General features: G+C 36.3%; 1 protein-coding gene across 2 annotated transcripts; it reads right to left on the bottom strand.

Moving 5' to 3' along the window:
- Window positions 1-1596: 1596 nt before the first annotated feature.
- On the bottom strand, window positions 1597-22140 carry LOC306855749 (volume-regulated anion channel subunit LRRC8A-like). 2 transcript variants are annotated; one of them, XR_013782956.1, is made up of 8 exons: window positions 22023-22129; window positions 12842-13541; window positions 11051-11659; window positions 8087-8419; window positions 6869-7039; window positions 6236-6541; window positions 3011-3490; window positions 1605-2901 (listed from the first exon to the last, which is right to left on the bottom strand). XR_013782956.1 is itself a non-coding variant. In XM_079394593.1 (7 exons), exons 2-7 carry the CDS (start codon window positions 13529-13531, stop codon window positions 3215-3217), a joined length of 2385 nt encoding a protein of 794 aa, XP_079250719.1. In that variant the 5' UTR covers window positions 13532-13541; window positions 22023-22140; the 3' UTR covers window positions 1597-3214. The 2 variants fall into 2 exon arrangements, 1 of the variants encoding a protein (XP_079250719.1); XM_079394593.1 differs by having other exon boundaries at window positions 1597-3490; window positions 22023-22140.
- Window positions 22141-24002: the final 1862 nt, after the last annotated feature.

Below are 24002 nucleotides of genomic sequence, written 5' to 3' on the forward strand. Positions count from 1 at the left end.
TCATACCGCTCAATGCAACAAGTTTATAGTGATCACTATGTTAACTCATGATCCAGTTCTCATGTTCAACTTGAAGATTTTTGATGATTAAATACTTTTGCAGAATGAGAGAACATTTATAGAAATGAAGTAGTACTTTTATGGTGGTTTTTGTATGGTGCCTGTTGTGTCTTTACACGAAGGACGCTTCTGCTTGTTCTTCTCTGTGCTCTTGTTTTTGTATCGTCTGCTTTACCACAAAGGATATGGAGGAAGCGAAAGCTTAACAGAGATGATAACCTACTAGTCTGAGAGTTTTAATCAATTAACAAACACATTTCTTATCTTAAATCAGTTGGGGGAGAAAAAAAACACGTTAGACAGCCATACAGTAACAGTTCCTATCCCTCATATTCGACGAATACTAAACAATTCTCTTATTCTAGCCCAGATTTGAGACAGAAATTAACTAAATTCTCCATTAACACATTGTAAGTTTGTGATGGCTGTGCACCATTCAGACTAGCTTTCATACAGTGTTTGAAAAAGAGTTTTAATTGGCTGCCATTTAGTTGGAAGTGCCCATGACTTCACTAATGCAGAGAGAGAGAGTGAATGGGAGCTTTTATGTGGCGTGGCACTTGTACTCACTGCTTACTCACAGAAAACAGAAAGAAAGGCCTAGTGTTCACCGACACAAGGTGTGTGTGTTGTTGAGAGATGTGGTACTAAAGAACTTATGGGTCGGTGTCTATGGGTCTTTTAGAAAACAATGCCAAGCGTGGCTATAACTTAATATTATGAATAAGGTTTTGAAATTTTGTCACATTATTTGATAAATTTGATAGTAATTAGTGCACAACGCTATATACATGTCATTAATAAAACTACTTTAAAAAGCAAGCATTTCATCAGAATATCTGCCCATTTGCACACACACATTCACCATTACATTTAAAGGAATAGTTCAGCCGAAATTTAAATTTGCTGAAAATTCACTCACCCTCAGGCCATCCAAGATGTAGATGAGTTCGCTTCTTCATCAGATTTGGAGAAATGTAGCATTGCATCACTTACTCATCAATGGATGCTCTACAGTGAATGGGTGCCGTCAGAATGAGTCTAAACAGCTGATGAAAACATTACAATAATCCACACCACTCCAGTCCATCAAATAACATCAAGTGAAGCAAAAACTGTGTTTTAAAGAAATAAATCCATCCAGACATTTGAACTTTAAAATGTTGCTTCTGGGTAAATTACAAGTCCATAATATTGCTTTCTGCAGTGAAAAAGTTTGCCTGAATCAGGAGAGAAATATGGACAGACAAGTGCAAACAGGTCTGAACAAATATGGGTGGATTTTGAAGTGAGAAACAACAGATGATGGACTTTTCTTTTCTTTCTTACTGGATGAAAGGCTACAGATATTTCGGCCAAAAAGTGATGAACTGAAGTCTCTTTTTTGGGGGTGAAATACTTCGTATTGTTAGTTTTATATTGTTTACTTTTATACTTGCATCATCTAGCCTAATAATTTCAGAATTAAGCTTGTTATGCAAAACCAAATGCTTAAAAATTATGACCCATTTCTGTGAAAAATATGAAAACACATTTGAATGTTTATCAGAAGTCTTTACTTGGTTTTGTTTAAAGCCATACTGTGTACATTAGGCAATCTTCCGAACACAAAGAAAAGTTCAAATAAAAATCATAAAATAAAATCATATGAACACATACATATAAAAAAAAGACACATTAACGCATAAGACTGTTTTTTTTTGCAAACACATGAACAGTTTGCATGAGTCCGTGCTTTCTTTTTGTTCTTTCTCTTTTTTTTGTAAAATTATAAAACTTATAAATGCAAAATGTACACTTTATCTTTGAGATGAGCTCCAGCATACAGCTCAGAGAGAGGTAAGGCCATGATAGTGTGGGAACGTTGCTATGACATGAATTATTAAGATGTCATCACTCCCTTTGAGAAGTCGACCAATGGTATGTGACATGCAGGTCACATGATCCAAATGAGAATCCGTACTAAATGGTAAAGGTTTGTTCTTTCGACTCTTTGTGTAGAGTCTGTAGAGTGTAAGATTTCAGCAAGACATTTGTGGGATCATATTCATAGTCTTTAAAAGCATATATAAGTAGTAGATTTTGTATATGACCTTTTTGGCATTTAATTCTGTGGGTATTGGCTTTAAAATGTACATTTTACATATTCGATAACTCAGCTGGCACATTCATCAGTCGACTCTTCCCTGATTGGATGCAGCCGCTAAGTAAATAATGCACAAACCACATATTGCTTGTTATATCTATTCATTCCAATAATGCCACTGCTTTAACATAGGCACTCACATTCACATGTTAACCATGTAGTCCTCATTATATGCATGCCCCTCCGTGCCTGTAGGGGGCAGTACACAAATAACTTGACCTTGCAAAAAAGTGTTTGTGTATGAGAACATTTGAGTGAGTGTATCAGTGTTTGTTTCTAAGCACAGATGGCACTGTACTGTCTACAACTTTCCTTCATATGGAGAAGAAACGTTATTGCCCAAATAAAAAGTATTAAAAATTATTTAAAAAAAAAAAATGAATTGAAAGCAGAACAACCACTTAGTTTACCCAAAAATCTAAATTGGCTGAAAAACTTCTCACCGTCAGCATATCAAAGATGTAGATGAGTTTGTTTCTTCATCAGATTTGGAGAAGTGTAGGATTACATCACTTGCTCACTAATGGATCCTTTGCAGTGAATGGGTGCCGTCAGAATGAGAGCCCAAACAGCTGATAAGAACATCACAATAATCCACACCACTCCAGTCCATCAGTTAACATCTGGAGAAACGTTGCTTTTGGCTAAAATATAAGTCCATAATATTGCTTTCTCCAGTGAAAACGTCATCTCGTCTGAATTAGGAGAGAAATGTGCACAGATCAAGCACTGTTTACAAGCAAAAATATATTAAGTTAACTGATGGACTGGAGTGATGTGGATTATTGTGATGTTTTTAATCACCTGTTTGGACTCTCGTTCTGACGGCACCCATTCACTACAGAGGATCCATTGCTGAGCAAGTGATGTAATCCTACACTTCTCCAAATCTGATGAAGAAATGAAGAAACAAAATCATCTACATCTTGGATGGACTGAGGGTGAGAACATTTTCAGCAAATGTTTATTTCTGGGTGGACTATGCCTTTAAGAGTTCCTCTGTCTCGCTCAGGCTTGTTCTTTTTCGGTTCTCCACAGCTGCTCCTTGACCTCTGGCGGCAGGGTGTTGAAGAGGTCCTCTTCTACAATCAGCCCGGAGCGCTTGAGAAGGCGACACTCGGAGAGCTCCACCGGTAATCCCTCCAGCCGGTTTCCGCGGAGCTCCAGCTGCATGAGGCCGGTTAACTCTCCGAAACGTGACGGCAGCGCCGTAAGGCAGTTATTTCCCAGATTCAGCGTCCGCAGCTTCTTACACTGGAACAACTCGGGTGGCAGCGCCTCGATCTGAAACAGAAAAACATGGTTCACACACAGCGCTGCGATAGGATTCTCTTTAATTAGTGTGCAAAATGTAATCTAATGACCTCTTGCACAGGTCTCTGTGTGTTTTTGAACACTATTTTTCTGCAATAAAAGGTTATTACACACAATATTATTTTCAGTTTTCACCAGAAAATATGTAGTTTATAAAAATAGTCAAATGTAATCTATTGACAAAGATAAACACTTAAATTGTACATAATGTTTATGAAAATGTAGTTCAGATAAAATGTAGTTTATTAAAACTGCAATTGCAACAAAGTGTGCTTTGAGTTTGTTTGTAGCAGTGCTATTTTAGTATAATTTGAAAAAGTTTTTTTTTTTTTTTTTAAATGTCTATATACAGTTTATTTTTTATTTTAGATTGTTATTTCCAGTCATTAAGTCATTCGATCTGTGTGTTTTGTGCAGCATGTAACGGTAATGTACAGTCAGCGATCAGTCGGGTGATCAAGTGTCTTGCTCAGGGTTTATTTTGCGATAATGACCAACTGATTGATATGAGAAACACAAAATCAGCAGAGCCATGCAGGCAATAACTTGTGTGGGAAAAGGGTCAGTTATCCAGTTTAACTGCCATTATGCAACAATATTTGACCGTAGAATGTCATGACTGACCAATCAGAATCAAGTATTTCAGAGAGCCGTGTAATATGATCTATCCGTAATAAACGACGTGCCCCATTTAAAGCCACTCACTCAGCAGGGCGGAGACCCAGGAAACATATTATACACAGGAAAACCAATTATCTCCAGAGTAAGCGGCTAATTTTGGCCCACACACACACACTCACTCTCTCACTCTCCCTCTAAAAAAAGCAAACATGTGCATCTAGTTACCGTCCGCCTTGATTCTCAACAAATAACACAAATTACACAACTCATTTAGATAACAACGAGCTAATGAAAGAACCGGGAAGGTTGTGTGTGTGTGTGTGTGTGTGTAAGTGCACACACTCCTCGACAGGAGGTCCCATAAAGCCGCTATTTTCAGAAACATGCCACACACGCTCTCCAACATGCCCATTACTAAAAACAAGCACAAGTGCCCATCAAACTCAAAACACATGAGAGACACAGGTTGTGTGTGTTGCATCAATGTTCCTGGACTTTATGTCTGTATGTTCCCTGTTGACTCGCATCCAAAGAATCCAGATTAAACAAAACAACGGCGCCGTCTAATGCCGCTTACGCCCCAGAGACAGCTCTGATGGCGTCTGACGGATAGGTATGCGTAAGACGTGATTCGAGGGTGTGGAAAGACTGGAGCTGCTGAAAATTCAGGCTTTAAAGCAGCAAACAGGATTTCCCAAAGCTCAACTGGAGCCGCCTTTCTGATACATTGTCACTAGCACTGTGAGTTTGCGTAGGACTGTGGACGATTGCCGTACTAAAACTCCACAGACACGCTATTTCATATTACAAATCTCAAAAATATTTGCTATGATTTTCCTAATTGTAATTTAATTAGCGTTAATTAGCATTATATGGCTGCCGCAATAATTTTAGAAAGGATGCGTAACTGCAATAGTAAGCAAAAACAATGACTAAATGGCTATTTTGCTAATGAGTGACATTAATCAATATGTCTGCGCCACTTAAGTGACGCCATATATATACAGTGGCATGCGAAAGTTTGGGAACCCCTTGCAGAATCTGTGAAAATGTAGATAATTTTACCAAAATAAGAGAGATCATACAAAATGCATGTTATTTTTTATTTAGTACTGTCCTGAGTAAGATATTTTCCATAAAAGATGTTTACATATAGTCCACAAGACTAGCTGAAATTATTAAAATAACCACATTCAAAAGTTTCAAACATTCACTGATGCTCCTGAAGGAAACACGATGCATTAAGAGCCGGGGGGTGAAAACTTTTGAACAGGATGAAGATGTCCAAATTTTTCTTATTTTGTTGAAATATCATATTTTTCCATTTAGTACTGCCCTTCTGACGCGACAGAAGATACTTGCATGTTTCCTGGAAGACAAATGAAGTACAATTTACCTTGATCTTCAAATTCAAAAAGTTTTCACCCCCGGCTCTTAATGCATCGTGTTTCCTTTAGGAACATCAGTGAATGTTTGAATCTTTTTTAATTGTTGTGTTTGAGTCCCTCAATCATCCTCAGTGTGAAAAGATGGATCTCAAAATCATACAGTTACTGCTGGAAAGGGTTCAAATATGCAAAAGATGCTGGAAAACTGAAGATTCTGCAGGACCTGGAGGATTTTTCTGAAGAACAATGCTCAGTTTAACTGTTCAGAACAAACAAGGGACTCATGAACAACCATCACAAAACAAAAAAACAGTCGTAGATCATCCAGGTAACCACACACAGTATTAAGAACCAAGGGTTCACAAACTTTTGAATGTGGTTATTTTAATAATTTCAGCAATTTTTTTGTCTTGTGGACTATATGTAAACATCTTTTATGGAAAATATCTTACTCAGGACAGTACTAAATAAAAAATAACATGCATTTTGTATGATCTCTCTTATTTTGGTAAAATTATCCACATTTTCACAGATTCTGCAAGGGGTTCCCAAACTTTCGATCCCCACTGTATGTACCATATATATACTCATATAGCTCATCTGCAGATTTACAGGGAAAGATAAACCCAAACTCAGATATCAGCGTCTGAGGGACTCTCACAGGAACGCGAGGTGACGTGTACGTGCAAGTTTATGCTCAACTCACTCTGTTGGCCGTCACTGCAAAGTACTGCAGGTTCTGCAGGAACCCGATGTCCGCAGGGATGCTGGTCAGGTTGTTGTGGCTGAGGTCCAGGTAACGCAGCTTCCTGCAGAAGAAGAGCTGGGCAGGAATCTTCTCGATCTTGTTCCTGTTCAGGTAGAGGCGCTCCAGGTTGGTGAGGGTGCCGATCTGGATGGGGATGTAGGCGATCTGGTTGTACCAGAGCTTGAGGCACACCAGTCTGTGGAGATGCTGGAAGCTGATGATCTCCTCGATGGTCTTCAAGTTGTTATCTTTCAGATCGATCTCCTGCAGACAGAAGTTGATGTGCATGTCAGAATAAGTGAACAGAGCTTGTTCGAGCATGAAAATACCTGTGGTAAGATGCCAAGCATTAAGAAATGCACAGCATTTATACAACGCAGCAAGTTCAAGACACTCAATAATCTGGTTTTACATGCAAATGATTGCATCTTTTAAAATAACAGCAAAAAATGCCCAAATATTACATAATTTCATGATGCAGAGTTCAAAAATTCTAATTAAACTTTCCATAATGTATGGAAAATACATTATGGCCCAAGCATAGGTATTATGCAGAGTTTTTGTGCTGCTAGATGGAGGATGACTGATGACCTGTAGATTGTGCAGGCTGAATATGGAGTGCGGGATCCGCTCTAGATCACAGCGCAGCAGCTCCAGCTCCGTCAGGTTCACCATCTTCTTCAGACTGTTCAGAACCATCAGTTTGGTCCCTTCGTTATTGATGGAGAGCTTCTGCAGGTGAACGCCAACGTCCGTCACCACCTGCAGGGGGAAAAAGATGTGCTGGAATCATTATTTGGTCCTAAAGGAGTTATAAAACACAATTCTGTGTGAATATATTCCGCTGTTAGATTAAAAGCAGCTCCAGAGGTAAGAATATTAGGATGATTATTAGAATTTCCACATCGGTCTTATATTTTCACTTTTTTAATTTAGTAAATTACATATAAATATATTTTTGTAACATTTTGTTCTGAACATTTACAAAAATACCTACAATAAGCATAAAACACCTGCATACCTACCGAGTATCACAATGCATAAATACAGAGGCTATTTATACTATTGGTAAATTTAGCAGATTATCTCTGAAGGAAAGAACAGTTTATTAAATATCATACAAATAATATACATTAATATATAATTTATTATATATACACTATTTTTTATTATAAATGTTAAGTAATATTATATTACATTTATTATATTAATTTAAATTATATAAATTCATAACATTCTATAAATATTTTAAGTTATACAAGTTTATATAAATGATATATTTTGTATACAATATTTTATAATAAAAATTCTATCCAATTATGTTAATAACATTTTTTGTTTCTATACATACATATATATATATATATTTTTTTTTTTACACACACACACACACACACATTTCTTTTCTATTACATACATACTATTATAAAGACCATTTTTTTTTACCAAAAGATAAAAGGATAATTGTATAAAAAATTTTTAACAATATTATATTATTGAGATATAATAAATAATAAATATATATATATATGAACAATATATTTCTATATTATTTAAATAGCAAACCATTTAAATTATACATAAATATTTTATATATTTATACATTTTCTTTTAATTCTTTTAAGATTTCAATAAAATATCTTTTTTTGTCTTCATAATAATAATGCACTGTTAAACCAAGCACAACAAGACTAGGAACATGTATTAAGAAAGCAAATATTTTGAATCTGTACATTATGCATACAGCACGAGTGACAGCCATGCCTTTCTGAATGCACTGATGAATTTCTGAGAGTAACACCATCTCACCTGAGGCAGTTTAGTGAGGTTACTCTTCAGCCGCAGGACCTTGAGCCTCTTGAGCTCCCGCAGGCCGTCGATGACGATGAATCGGTTGTTATCTGCGCTGAGGTTTCCGGTCAGATGAAGCTCGTTGAGGTTCTTGAGGCTGTAGATCCACAGTGGGATCTCCTTAATGTCTGTGAACTTTATGTGTAGTGATTTGAGGTTCTCGCGGAGGAAGGCCAGAGCAGGAGCCTCAATTTTGGCCGGCGTGTGGTAAAGCCACATCTCCCTCAGGTTAGACAGCTGTGCAATTATGGGCGGGATCGTAACATCAGGGATCAGCTCCAATTTCAGCACCTGTGGGAAACACAGAGAGTACATTTACCTGAGTGGGGCAGGACTATCTTTTTTTGACCAATTACATAGAGCAACTTCGGTCCTGGAGGGCCGGTGTCCTGCAGAGTTTAGCTCCAACCCTAATCAAACACACCTGCCTGTAACTGTCCAGTGGTCTTTAAGACACTGATTAGCTTCTTCAGGTATGTTTGATTAGGGTTGGAGCTAAACTCTGCAGGACACCGGCCCTCCAGGACCGAAGTTGCCTATCCCTTGCATAGAGGATATCATTCCAGAAAACACATTTTTGCAATTTCACTGGGTGACAGTGGCATAGAAATTACGCAGTTTGCCTTTAAGAATTAAAAACCTGACAGAAAAAAGCAAGCCATGTGTGTGGAAACAGCACTAACTTCCTCCTAAGCAGCTGTGAAAAGTAAAACGTGATCTTACAGTGTTATCTTACCGCATGCGAGCGGTTACTTAAGGGGAAGCTGAAGTGCACTCGTGTGTAAGTCTGCATGATTTGGGAAAAAAAAAATGAAATACGACTTTTTTTTCGGCCAAATTTTACAGCCCTACAAATGATCTGTTTTAATAAATAATTTAAAATAATAATAATATTTTCAATTACTTATTTAAATTGGTCAGTCATTTGGTGAATTCCTCAATATGACTATAAAACAATAATTTAAATAAATCAAATTAAAAGTATTTAAAAAATATTAATAGTATTATTATAATTATTTTAAATCATTTAATTTATTTAAATGAATCGTTTTTAGGGCTGTATAATTTGACCAAACATTTGGTGATTATATCCATATAACTATAAAACAACAACATTAATAATTATAAATATTATTATTATTATTTTAAATTATTTGACTAAATTAGGGCTGGTAATGAATTAAAATTTTTAATCTAATTAATTACATGATGTGGCGATTGATTAATCCAATTAATCACAAATTAATCGCACATCAAATTTGGCTGAGAAATTACTCCCAAAAGATAATTTAAAGTCATTGTTGTGTAAAGCATAAAAAAATTAAAAAAAAGCTTCAGCAAGAAATATTTAGTTTGATCAAATTTATTACATATACTCTTTTGGACCATGAGGGTGAGTAAATGATGACACAATTGTCATTTTTGGGTGGGTGAACTATACCTTTAATAGTTTATTTTGTTAATTTTATTACTACTACTATGGAAATGATTGCACATATTGCAGTTTCAGTTTAATTTTGATGTGTGAACTCTGCAGCCCTGTGATTAGTGAGGAACGTGGAAGAGAACAAAAACAAAACGCCGGTCACAAATTAGAAGCACAAAACAAGAATCTGTAAAGACAAATGTCAGAGGATTTCGATATAAGCCAAGAGGAGACTGGTTTTCCTTTGCTAAAGTAAGGAAACTTTGCTACCTTTGCTCCTGTAAACAAACTCGCGAGACTAGCATATCTCACCGGCGAGTGCGCGCGACGCATACGTCCTACATCATCCGCCGGAACGGCTTCCTCGTACGTCAGATAGCGGAAGTGACACAAAAGTGTTTATAATGTTTTAAATAAGCATATTTTTCTTACAAAAACGCATAGATTCGCTACAGGAGGCCTTTACACACACCCCGGAGCTGTGTGAGGCACGTTTTATTATGGATGGATGCGCTTTAAAGGTGCTGTATGTCAGTTTATGACTCTACTAAAGCATAAAAATACCACAATGTTTGCAGATATTTAAAAAACATGCTAAGTTAACATACTTGTTTATCTGAAAAACAATGCTACAGTCAGTTATTCTCCTTTGAAAATGTGCGTTCTGGGCTGGAATGTCGGTCCTTGTTTTGGTTTGTGAAACCTGCCCTCTGCTAGTTTACTCAATTGTATTTCGGCACGCCGGGTTGCCAGTTGCCGGAAAACACAGCGCATTTCATGTCAAACATCGTCTTTAATCTGGCAACCTGCGTGTGCGTCAAGTCTGGATTCAAAAATCCAAATTTTTGAATTTGGACTGCAATACCTAGTTCAACTGCTAGGCGTCAATCAATAGCAGGACAATTTTTAATATAACTCTGATTGGATTCATCTGAAAGTCATATACACCTAGGATGCCTCGAGGGTGAGTAAAACACAGGCTAATTTTCATTTTTGGTGAACTAACTCTTTAAATATGCATTCAGTAGGAGTGTTACCTATGTGACCCTTGGACACAAAACCAGTCATAAGGGTAAATTTTTCGAAATTGAGATTTATTCATAATCTAAAAGCTGAATAAATAAGCTTTCCATTAATGTGTGGTCTGTTAGGATAGGACAATATTTGGTCGAGATACAACTATTTAAAAATCTGGAATCTGAGGGTGCAAAAAAATCTAAATATTGCGAAAATCGCTTTTAAAGTTGTCCAAATGACATCCTTAGCAATGCATATTTCTAATCAAAAATTAGTTTTAATATATTTACGGTAGAAAATTTACAAAATATCTTCATGGAACATGATCTTTACTTAATATCCTAATGATTTTTGGCATAAAAGAAAAATCGACCATTTTGACCCATACAATGCATTGTTGGCTATTGTTACAAATATACCCCAGCGACTTATGACTGGTTTAGTGCTCCAGGGTCACATATACAAACAGTGACACACACCTCCAGCTCGACCAGGTCGAACACTGTGTCCGGGATGCCGCTCAGCATGAAGAGGTGCAGCTCCAGCTTCTCCTGCGAGTTTTTGGTTATCCTCTGTCGGAGTTTCTCCAGAGTCCATTCGTTATTCAGGTTCAGCTGCCGCAGTTTGTTCTCGCTGACCTCTGACAGGAAGACGGCGAAGCGCTTGGAGTACAGCGGGTCGTACTGATCAATCATGTGCAGCATGAAGGCGAAGTCGTTCTTGACGTCGGGGATGTCGCTGTAGCTGCTCTCTTCGCGGATGGACTCGAAGGAGTAGCGCTTTAGCGAGCGACTGATGATCCAGTAGAGCGTGTACATGCAGATGAGGCCGTAAACCACCACCAGGCTGATGTAGAAGCAGGCCAGGATCTTAAAGAGCGTGGCCAGAGGATGGGCACAGTGGTACATGCGATAACCGGTCAGCCGCTCGATGTCCACGGTGCACGGCACGCTGAACTTGATGTGGTGGACGTAGTACATGGTGTAGCAGATGATGATGATGAACTGCATGACTTTTATGATGATTTGGCGGATGTAAAGGCGGTGAACAATGTCGCCCTCCTCCACGTGGATACGGAACTTCTTCACCTGAACAGAGAGAAGGATGAGATGAGACGATATATACGTCCAAAACCTAGTGGACTACCTCCTTGTTCACCACCTACATAGACAGCATCCTCCAAAGGCATCCTAACTGAAATGTTAACAATGTGGCAAACAAAATAAAATTAAATACATATTTTATTATATTTATCAATACCTATGTTTTATTCAGCAGCATATGAAATAATTATACTGTTATATACACACACACACAACATTAACACATTAAATTATATTTAATAAATATTTTTCAGCATTGGATTAAATACCTATATTTATTTATTAGTATATGAAGGAAGCAAAAATGTACAAACATTTATTAAATATATTAATATATGTGTAATATATATAATATAATAATATTTTCTCTCTTTTTTAGCATTGGACAAAATAACTATATTTTATTAATTAATTGATTAAGTAAGCATTAATATATAAATATATTTATTAAATATATAGTAATATATAAATATGTTTTTTTTAATATATTTAGCTATTATTTTTAGCATTGTATATAATATATAACAATTATTTCATTTATTAAGTAAATGTGTGTGTGTGTGTTAATACTTTTCAGTATAGGCTAAATAAATATACTAACAACATAGTTGAGTAAATATAAATTATAAATATATTTATTAAATATATTAATTTATAAATATTTATCAATAATTTCCTGCATTGGCTGAAATATTAAGTAAGCATAAATGTACAAATTATAAATATTTACTAAATATATAGTAATATATAATTATATTTATCAATACTTTGACAAATAACCAATTTATTTATTAGTATATAAAGTAAATATATAAGTAAATTTTAAATATATTCAATTTTTGTATAAATATTTACATAATATTATTAATCGATATTTCAGAATTGGTTGAAATAGGTATATTTTATTTATTAGTATATAAAGCATTAATGTACGCATTATAAATATTTAGGCACATTTAAATCACAATGCAAATCTATGATTGCACTCTACACTAATGCTGCCTTTGAATTTACCCAAAACAAGGCATTTTGGACGAATAGATTTAAAAAAAAAAAGTGCACCTACGATGCATTGAAATGCTCACTAGGTTTTGGAACACAGCGCTGTTCACTAGACGCCCCGCTTGTGACTTGAGAGCAACTCTTGAATAAATCATATGCACACACCTTCTCAAACAGCGCTTTGGCCTGCTCTCCTTCCTTCTTATCCAGGACACCCGTCTCCGAACGGTCCACAATGCCCTGCTCAATGCGGGACTTGGTCCTCTGCAGCATGGGAACGCTCGCCTCCACATCGTGGTCACTGACGCTGGAGGTTTTCTTATCCATCGAGCCGTTCATCTTCCCCGCCGGCTTCGAGTCGCTCTCCTCCACCACCGTCTCAGAAAGCGCGCGTGTCGTCCATGGTGAGTCGAAACACTTCAGCAGGATAGACACGAAATGCTCCAGCTTCGAACTGGTCCGCGGAAACTTAAACCAGAAGTTACTACATGCTAGGAAGATCAGTGTGTGCAGCAGCACCAGATATGGGAAGTACTTTGCAAACCAGTGCAGCTTGTTTTCGTAACACACGGCATCCACGTAGTTGTACTGGTGTCGGTCGAGGTCGTACTGGATGCCCTTGGGCTCGTGGTTGAGCGGCACGCTGACATTGAGTTGTTCGCAGGTCTGGTTGACGACCCATTTGCACGGCAGGCAAATCATTTTGTCCTGTGTGACCTGTAGCGTGCCACCGAACACCGCGATCATCAGCATGACGATGGAGATGTAATCTGTGAACACGTCCCACCATGGTTTCAGAATCCGATACGCCGGCTGTGTATCAACAAAGTATCGCAACTCAGTGATGGGAATCATGACAGTTTACCTGAGAAACAGAGACAACCAAGAAATGACAAACTGTAAGTGACAGGCCAATAATCAATCAAACGCCCATGACATTTCCACTTAAAAAAATTAATAAAAATTAATTAAATTTAAAATATATTTAGCATAAGGTAACTAAGCCTTTCATATCATTCTTAACCTTTTGCAAATATTAATTTCCTCCAAAAAATAAAATAAAATGAATAAATAAATAAAAAAAATATTTTGCATAGGCAGGGTAATTTCTATGCCTTTCACATCATTCTCTCAACATTATGCAAAAAGGTCTACCTAAAAATAAAATAAAATAAAAATATTAATAATAATAATCAATATTTTGTATAGGCAAGGCAAGTTTATTTATATAGCACATTTCATACACAGTGGCAATTCAAGTGCTTTACATAAAAGGAAGTTAAATATTCCTTAAATTATAAGAATCACAACAATAAAAACAAGGAATTTAAAAAACATTATATTCAAGCTTTGTTCAAACTCTTCCGCACTAAGTGAAAAAACCTTCCAAAACACCTAGTTATTCCACTACTTGTCCCCCTACTTACTTTGACCATCATCCCTGACCTATTCGCTAAGACTCGGGGCGTGCCCCTGTCTGTAATGGTAGGAATTTAGAGTTGGTAGAGCAATTTACGACTAGAACCCTGTATAGGCAGGGTCATTTCCATGCCTTTCACAACATTTTGCAAAAGGTCTAAAATAAAATAAAATTGAATAATAATAAAAAAACATTTAGCATGAAGTAATGATTCTCAATCTTTTGCAAAAGGTAATTTCTACCTAAAAAAAAATTAAGTTAAATAAATGAATAAATAAAATCTTTTGCATTAGGTCATTTTTAAGTGTTTGTATGATTCTCAAACCTTTGCAAAAGGTAATTTCTAAAATAAAATAAATAACAAAAAAATACAATTTTAATTTTTTTTTCTAAGCCTTTCATATCATTCTCAATCTTTTGAAAAAGGTAGTTTCTGCCTAAAAATAAAATAAAACATAGATAAATAAATAACAAATTAATTTAATTAATACATTAATTTCCAAGCCTTTCATATCATTATCAAACATTAGGGATGCACGATATTAGATTTTTGCCAATGTCCAATATTCTGATATTTTTCAACTCATTTTCGTCGATACCGATACCGATATATTGCCTTTTGTTTGGAAACAACACCAAGTCTGTGCAGAAATTAAAATATTTTGCATATAGACAATGAAACCATTTTGCATTGTGAGTGTGACATTATTTCCATGACTATCAAGCACATTCATAACACAAACATTTTCCCCCTTGGAATAACATTCACTGTTACATTGTTCACGGAAAGACCTGGAATGCTAAAATGGTAAACAGAGAAAAAAAACAAGAAGTAAAAAACCTACTGAAATCTTTTTAACGGTGTACGAAAACACATTTTCTAATGACCTTTAACCCTGTTCTGTCTGCTGCCCCCTTCACTTTATACACAAAGTTTCCCTTAATCGAGTCTCCTCTTTCTCTTACAGTAGCCGCGAGTCAGAGCTCAGATCATGGACACAGGAAGCGGCTGGAATGAGTCAGCAAACCATCCTCAGCTGTGCGTGTTTGCAGGAGTACAGTTACAGAGAACAGGAAAACGCCATTAGATCTCACAAACACACGTCCCATAAACACGGACTAATTTTAGCACTAGCAGGCATTTTCAAGCTACATGATGCATATGTACACACACAGTTGTGTGGTTAAATCCAGCAGAGCGCTTGACTTTATAAAGGCCGTTTATGACTAGTCTGGGGACTGATGTTTTGGAGGCAAGGGTTGCCAGATTGGAGCTGAGAATTACCAACGGCTGCCTTGTCTGCTATGAGCCAAACACAAAGTGTCCCAAATCATAGCTTGCTGAAAACTATTTCTGATGGATTTTTTAAAGTGTGCGTCCATTTAAACATTATTCCTCAAAAAGCAGAGCACGATTTCAAAAGAATGTATCAAATGATTAAAAAGAAAATATGTAAGTTGAATAAGTGTCTGCCATGTGTGTAAATGCTCATGCAATTCCTTCCTGTTTTCAAAAGTTTGGTAAGATTTTTTTCTGTTTTTGAAAGATGTCTCCTCTGCAAGGCTGCGTTTATTTGATCAAAAATACAGAAAAACTGTGAAATATTATTACAATTTAAAAATAACTGTTTTCTCTTTGAAAACATTGCAAAATGTAATTTATTTCTGTGATCAAAGCTGTATTTTTCAGCATCATTACTCCAGTCTTCAGTGTCACATGATCCTTCAGAAATCACTCTAATATACTGATTTGCTGCTCAAGAAACATTTCTGATTATTATTCATGTTGAAAACAGTTTATTTTTTGTGGAAACTGTGTTACATTATTTTTTAAGGACTCTTTGATGAATAGAAAACTCAAAAGAACAACATTTATTTGAAATAGATTTTCTTGTAACTTTTGATCAAGCATTCTCACTGAATAAAGGTATTCATTTCTTTAAAATAAAACTCTTACTGACAACTTTAAACTTTTGAACGGTAGCGTATGAACCTTAAAAAAGTATAATATTTTTATATAATATTTACTATTCAGTAATATTTATTTAGTAAAAAGTGACAGCAATGGCGGTAATTTGAGCATCATTTTTACATATATGTAAAAATAAAAAAAAAGGACAATAAAGGAAAATAAAAGAGGTAACTTTCCTCCGCCTAGTATATAAGCAAGGACTAAAATAAAGCAATGTATAATATCGATTCTGGTATAAAATTGATTTTAAAATCGGAAATTAAAATCGCGATAGTTAAGTTCCATCCCTACTGCAAAGTGGGTATTATTTTGATAACCCCAGTGAAATACACAATTTTAGTGCATTCGCAGATGACTTAAGACACAAACCCATGACTTTGACTATTCAACCTTTCTTGATGATTGTGCAATAACAGAATGAAAGCTAAAAAATGAATAATGTCCTCTGAAAAAGCCTTGTGTGAGGAACAATATTCCTTTAAATAATGGCAATACAAAAGGGTTTGAATAGCAGACAACCATTAGGAGACCGATGAAAGGGAGAGGAGGGACGGGAAAAGGAGAAAGAGCTGGTGAGTTTATTAGCTGGGAAAAGGCTAATAGAACACAAGTGAAGAGATGAAGAAAGAAAGAGTGATATAATGAGGCATCCAGACAGATAATTCCTCATTTCCTACCCTCAATCAATCATTCCAGCATATAGACGACACCAAACACACGCCAGTGGAGACCGTACTCTGGAGTCAGTGACTCACTATAGGTCGGCTAACATCTATACTTAAGAGTCAGAAAGGCTGGGAATTTTCCGTTCGGGATTCAGGAGCTGGAGTGAAAATGCAGAAAAAGCCCCTGCAATTGTTTATTGAGAGACCTTGTAAAAATTCCACGTTGGGCTAAAATGACTCCAAGCACCTCCGTTTCAAAACAACCTTCAGCGGTAATACAAACCTGAAATACGGGGGAAAAAACTAATCGCTCAAAAAACAACTTAAAGGAATAGTTAATTCCATAATTTCCACTTCTGAGTCTTTTGTTGTTCAAATTACCATATTATCTGGAGTCCTCATCTTTTATGCATATGAAGGTAAAAGCTGTCAAGCTTAGAAAATGGCAATAATCTACACTTATGCACAATATCTAAGGATTTGATATCCATTTATATCCACCGTAGCTCAAATCTCATTCATGATTGAACATGTTAATTTGGTGCCTCAAGCCATGTTATGTTTAAGACAATTGATCACAAGAGCATCTTAGATCAGTAAAGAAAGCTAGGTAAAAGACAATTTAATATATGACTGAACTATTCCTTAAAAAAAAAAAAAGTGCACTGAGATGTCTGAAAACGTCCCCCGAGTCTGAGCTGAGAGTCTATTAACAATTAACAAACACCAACCTTTGTACACAGAGACACAAACACTTCACATATACACAAAAACTGCCTCCCTCACAAAGCTGGAAGTACTTTAATAAACTTCAAGTATTCCAAAAGCATCCTCTAAACAGACAATTTCCTCACATCCTACAGAAAGTAAACAAGATGGTGTGTGTTGACGATCAGTTTCTATCCTTTAGGAGCGTTTGGAGACGTGATGTTTTAACACAAGGCCCGCTGAGAGTGTTAGTCTCCATCCGGCTCCTCACACTGTCTGCCGATCCAGTCTAGACGAGCGCTGGCCGTCCATGAGACGTCTGTTCCATCACAATAACCTTTAGCAACACATTCCCCCCATTTAACGTGTGCTAGCTTGAGATAAAAGCCTCTTTCTTTGAATGTAATTACACTTGACATTTCCCTCAGCATTCTGGATTCCACACTAAACAACCCATTCTACATCACAGTAATGAGGATAATACTTCATACTGCAAAAATAGCTCAGTTCTTTCCCTCATAATGTACGTTAAAGTTATAAATACTTTCATAAAGTAAGCAGTATTGACTTCTCTCATAACCTCCAGAAAGCAAAGTCATCTCACCGAAAAAAGCCCATCAGCAGGAAAAAGCTGAGAGAGAAACTGTATTCTCGGTGTATGCTCCTATTTCTCTGAATCTGAACATTACGCCGTAATAACAGACGGTTAGATTTATGTACATTATATTCTGTGCTCCCTTGAGTTGCCAACAAATACAGGACAAGAAATGAGACTTCAACATCAGAATATGGCAGAATATCCTCTATAATGGAACTGCTAAATACTAGATGGCCAAAAAAGTGCTATAGTGGAACATCTTGATCACTTTATGGCAAAGAAATTCAAATTCAAATTCAAATTCAAATTTTATTTGTCACATACATATACATACGTAGTACGACATGTAGTGAAATGTATTGTACGACTGTCCAACAAATTGTCCAACAAAATTAGAAAAATTTGTTGGACAGTCGTACAATACATTTCACTACATGTCGTACTACTTCTATAATAGAGCAGTTTGATCCCTGTGTAGCAAACAACCATCCATAATGGAACATCATGATCAATACAGCAAAGAACTGAAGGCTGATGGAAATAGTTTTGTTTTTGTGGACAGCACTAGAGAGGTACAATAAAAACAATCCCCGTACTTGTTTGCTGTATCTAAAATAGGAAATCTATCCTCGCATTAATGTATATTTGTTACTGGAAAAACTGCACAGCATATTACAGATCATCAATACTTAGAGCTCTTCTCATACCATTCTGAAAAAAGAACATAATTATTGATGACATCTCATGACTGTATCTGACCTGTTTTAACTCACTGTTAAAAAAATTAACTCTTCTTCCGTACAACATTTTGTCCCGAGTGCCGTGAACTCCAGGTGCATCTCGCAAACACACACAAAGGGTCTGTTGTTAAACTCACTCTCTGTTTAGCTTCCCCAAGGGCATGCTGTCCCCATCTGCTGCTAACGGCTGGTATTAAAGATGGACACAACCCAAACACACGATCGTGCATCATCCCCAAAACCATCACACTCTGTCCTGTCAGCAAAAGAGCTCAACAACACTCAGATACAGAGAGAGGAATGAGGTTTTAATATGTCAAACTGTCTTCACAGGCCCATGAGAGCAATCTGACAAAATGATCACTTACAGAAATCTAACATGATGATTTGTGTCCGTTGAAATCCTATGGCTCCTATATGGAAACGCTTTTATAATAAACGCTGGCGATTTCTCACCACTATCCTAAATGCCAGCAAGAGTGACTCCAAAGTATACAGATGGAGTTAAACCACTCAAAGCAATTAAACATGTACATTTGAGTATTAACCACACTTTCAGCATGTTTCCAACTACCACAGAGAATAATTTGCACTCATCTACTAAGCAAAAGCTGCATTTACAGTAACGGGAAAAAACATAACACTGAGAAATGGAACGAACCAATTCACTGATCCGAATGAAAGAATGATTCATTCTCGAATTAGACATCTCTACTTTTCCCATGAACATGCCAAGGACAGCTAGATATCAAGATTTTCAGTAAACAATGGCTATACTAACTTTACTACTTCTTACAAAAAGCACTGCAAATGTATACAGGCTTTTTTTCAATTATTTCAAAATGTCAGATTTATTCATATTAAAATATCGTAGATCTATGACACTTGTTTTAGTGAATTTGATATAAAATTCGATATATTTTTTTATTTTATGTTATATAATAAAAATTTTATTTTATATAATTACTATATTTTATATTAATAATATATAGTAGTATTATATTCATGTCATTTTATTTATAATATATTTTCTAATTTTGAAATATTGTTTTGTTAGTCTTTGATACTGACCTTATACAGTATATCATTACATAGAGTTTTATATAATTTTACATATAACATTTTTTATATTTAACAATTTCTATATTTTACATTTAAAATGTCATATAATTTGTTTTACATATATTTTATATAAAATGTGTCTAGGCGGAGCCGCTGAGATCTCAAAAACTGGAACAATCCAATTTGTGAATGAATTATTTTGAGAACCGGTTTAAACCGATTCACTAAAAAGATCTGACTCAAAAGAATGATTCATTCACAAATCAGACATCTCTAGCTTAAATTATAGCCCGTTTCTCACAAAAAGCTATTATATGACTTCAGAAGACTTAGAATGCAGTCAAGAACTACTTTTATTGATTTCCATGCAAAAAAGACATGATCGTATATACAGTTTGTGCATTCGTTCTGATGTATTTAGTGAGTTAATGGAGTCAGAGATGTAGTGTGTGGCGTCCCACAGACACACAGGCTTTGGGTTTTACACACCACACTGCGTGCAGTCAATTACGGGTGTGTCCTGCTCAGATCAAGCATGCTTCCTGGAACACATGCTGCTGCTCCAGCTAAACAAAGACAACTTCACACACGCGTGGAGAAAAAACATCAGGCCCGCACTTGTTCAAAACACACATATCTGTCGCCTCAGGGTCAAACTTTAGAACAAATACCATGTTCTAGGACAAAACAGACTAAATTACAATGGAAGCGAATGAAGGAAAAGGCACTGTAAAGGAATCAGCTTTGGGTGAAAAACACAGTAGTGCACAGTACTTGCGTAATGATGGTACACCATTCACCCTTCTGAGGTTTAAACCTACAACCAACAGGTTACTAGCCCAGATTTTAAACCACAACCACTCAAAATCACTTTATTTCTACATTAAGTAGAGAAAAACACGCATTTTTATTTCAGAACCAGCTTTATATCAGTGCCTGTAATCTAAGAGTCTAAAGCAGGGGGTTTTCAATAATTTAGGTGCTCTGAACCCTCATATATCATCATTCTCATGCAAGGGACCTCCCATCCTAAAATTTTAAATGCAGCTATATATTCCTATGTATGATCACCCAATTTATACTATTAGAAATATGTGCGATATTTGGAAAATATGTTTCCTTTACATTACTTTATTGCATTTTTTCTACACATTATAGTACTGTTCTGTTAGATGTATTATTTAATTAAATTTATTTTTATTTATTTATACATTTGTTTTAGTAATTTTCAATTTGTTTTAATTACGTTTATTTATTTTTACACTCTTTTTCTCTGAACTTTTACCCCCTAGCGCTCCATTATGGGTCTCCGGGCCCTTGGTCTAAGGGGCCCTATAATAAAAATACATGAGGTGTTTTAGGATTTAGATTTAGGGTTACAACACATAAATACACAACCACAGGAAACACAACACACAAACATAAGAATATAACAATAATTCATTGCCTCATAGAATCATAACTTAAGACACACAAAGTTTACACTCACTCACTCATACACTCTCACTCACACACTCTCACTCACTCACTCACTCACTCACACACACTCTCACTCACACACACACACACACACTCTCACTCTCACTCACACAGACTCACACACTCTCACACACACACACTCTCACTCACTCACACACACACACACACACACACTCTCACACACACACACACACACACACACACACACACACACACTCTCTCACTCTCACACACACACACACACACACTCTCTCACTCTCACACACACACACACACACACACACACACACACTCTCTCACTCTCACACACACACACACACACACACACTCTCTCACTCTCACACACACACACACACACACACACACACACACTCTCTCACTCTCACACACACACACACACACACACACTCTCTCACTCTCACACACACACACACACTCTCTCACTCTCACACACACACACTCTCTCACTCTCACACACACACACACACACACACACACACACACACACACACACACACACACACACACACACACACACACACACACACACACACACACAGTGCTAGGCCTGCATTCTAATGGGTTTCCGTGGGTGGAAAATTAAAGCTTGTCTCTTTGGTCTCTTAAATGCGTCTTGTGTTGTCGAACACACCCTAAACACACTCAAAGCCCTGAGAAACACACACATCCGGCGCAACTCACCGTCCTCTGAGTGGATCTCTGGCTCCTGTGGCGCATAACTGATACATGTCTTTCCTCCGGTCCACGATCCACAGCGGCAGCCTTACACTCCCGCAGCCCGAGGAAAGAGTTGAGGAACGCGGATAAACCACGCCCAGGAACTGGCGTCAGCCGAACTGCCCGGGACGCGCGCGCTTCGAATTCTACTACAGCGAAGGCTCAGCTCATTAACATCAATGAGGTAACTTTACATTGGGAGCGGTAGACGCACCTGATTGGCTGATAGAGACTCTATGGGCTCTAGCAAAGACTAGTCTGATGCTTAACGAATCTTTTCAATTTAATGGAGCTTTATTTGCATGGCAATAGAATAGTGTCGTCAAAAACAACAACAACAACAAAAAACACTGCGAAATTACAGTTATTTTTTTAAACATATATCTTACATATTATATTTGTTAGTGTGTGATATTTCCTTTATTATTTTTTTTTATTATTAGTGTTGTTGTTAAAAATTGCAAAAGGCAAGATTAAAAAACATATGCCAAATGCATAAATGTAAATGTTTTTATTATTATTATTATTATTTTGTTGTTGTTAAAAAATTGCAATTTGACATCACTTGGGGAAAAAAAAGCATCTGCCAAATGCATAAATGTAAATGTTATTATTATTATTATTATTTTGTTGTTGTTAAAAAATTGCAATTTGACATCACTTGGGGAAAGAAAGCATCTGCCAAATGCATAAATGTAAATGTTATTATTATTATTATTATTTTGTTGTTGTTAAAAAATTGCAATTTGACATCACTTGGGGAAAAAAAGCATCTGCCAAATGCATAAATGTAAATGTTATTATTATAATTAGAATATTTTATAAAACAACATTTTATTTTAAATTATTTTATAATCTATAATCTGTTTAAAAGAGAACAATGTAATTTTATTGCATGGTCCTCTTTTTTAATGATATGTTTAAAATGTTATTAACCTCTGTTTTTAAGATTTTTGCCCTTTCTTGTGACTTTTCCTACATTAAACCAAATATACAATATATTGCCAAAAGTATTGAGACGCCCCCTTTCAATGAACAGGTTTGACTGCTTTAATAATTTCCATGAGTACAGATCTAACCCCTGGTTTCACAGACAAGGCTGAAGCCTAGTCCTAGACTACAATGTAAATCTGAGCTATTTCAACTGACAGAAACTTGCATTGACTGATCATAAAATATATCAGTGCCTTTGTTTTGTCTAGTAATGTTTTTTTCTAAGGCATGTTTATAAAAATTACTTAAATGTCCTAATTGAACTATGACCTAATCCTGGTTTAGGTTTAGCCCTGTCTGTGAAACCGGGCCTTAATGTTTAAGCATATAATGATATTATATGCCTTGACCTATCACCAAACACCAATGACTTGTACATATGAGTACAGTCATAAGTCATTTTAGACACTGGAAGTGCCTTTTTCTCTTCTTATACTTTTGTCCACAAGTCATTGGTGTTTGGTGATGAGTTTTTGGCCTTTAAAGTCACACCGGAGGTGTTCAGCTGGCTTTCTGCAGACCAGTCAGGTTCTTCCACACTGACTCAATCAATAATTTCTTTTTGAACTGTGTCTTATACACAGAGACACTGTCATGTTAGAATAGAAAAGGGTTCTGTCTAAACTGTTGCTATAAAATTAAAAGCACACAATTCCCTAGAATATCATTATATGCTTAAACATTAAGATTTGTACTCATAAAAATTATTAAAGTAGTCAAACCTGTTCATTAGAAGGGGGTGACCCAATACTTTTGGCAATATAGTGTATTGAAGGCAGTGAACATGAATATTTAATTAGATGTGACTGACGCTGCCACAACGTTACTAAGCAACGTCAGCGTGAGTCACTTAATATTCATGAGCCAGATCTTCGCCATAGTAGGATTTGTACTTGCGGCGCGTTGCGCTGATCCAGCACGAGCGGGCGTGACTGACGCAGCGCGGAGCGG

This window comes from Barbus barbus (genome assembly GCF_936440315.1).
Source record: "Barbus barbus genome assembly, chromosome: 36".
Lineage (NCBI taxonomy): Eukaryota > Metazoa > Chordata > Actinopteri > Cypriniformes > Cyprinidae > Barbus > Barbus barbus.

Coding starts and splice junctions, on each gene's coding strand:
- LOC306855749 (XM_079394593.1), bottom strand. CDS start 13,531: ATGATTCCCATCACTGAGTTGCGATACTTTGTTGATACACAGCCGGCG. Junction 11,660..12,841: donor CCAAAGCGCTGTTTGAGAAG/GTGTGTGCATAT, acceptor CTCTCTGTTCAG/GTGAAGAAGTTCCGTATCCA. Junction 3,491..6,235: donor TTGCAGTGACGGCCAACAGA/GTGAGTTGAGCA, acceptor TTTCTGTTTCAG/ATCGAGGCGCTGCCACCCGA.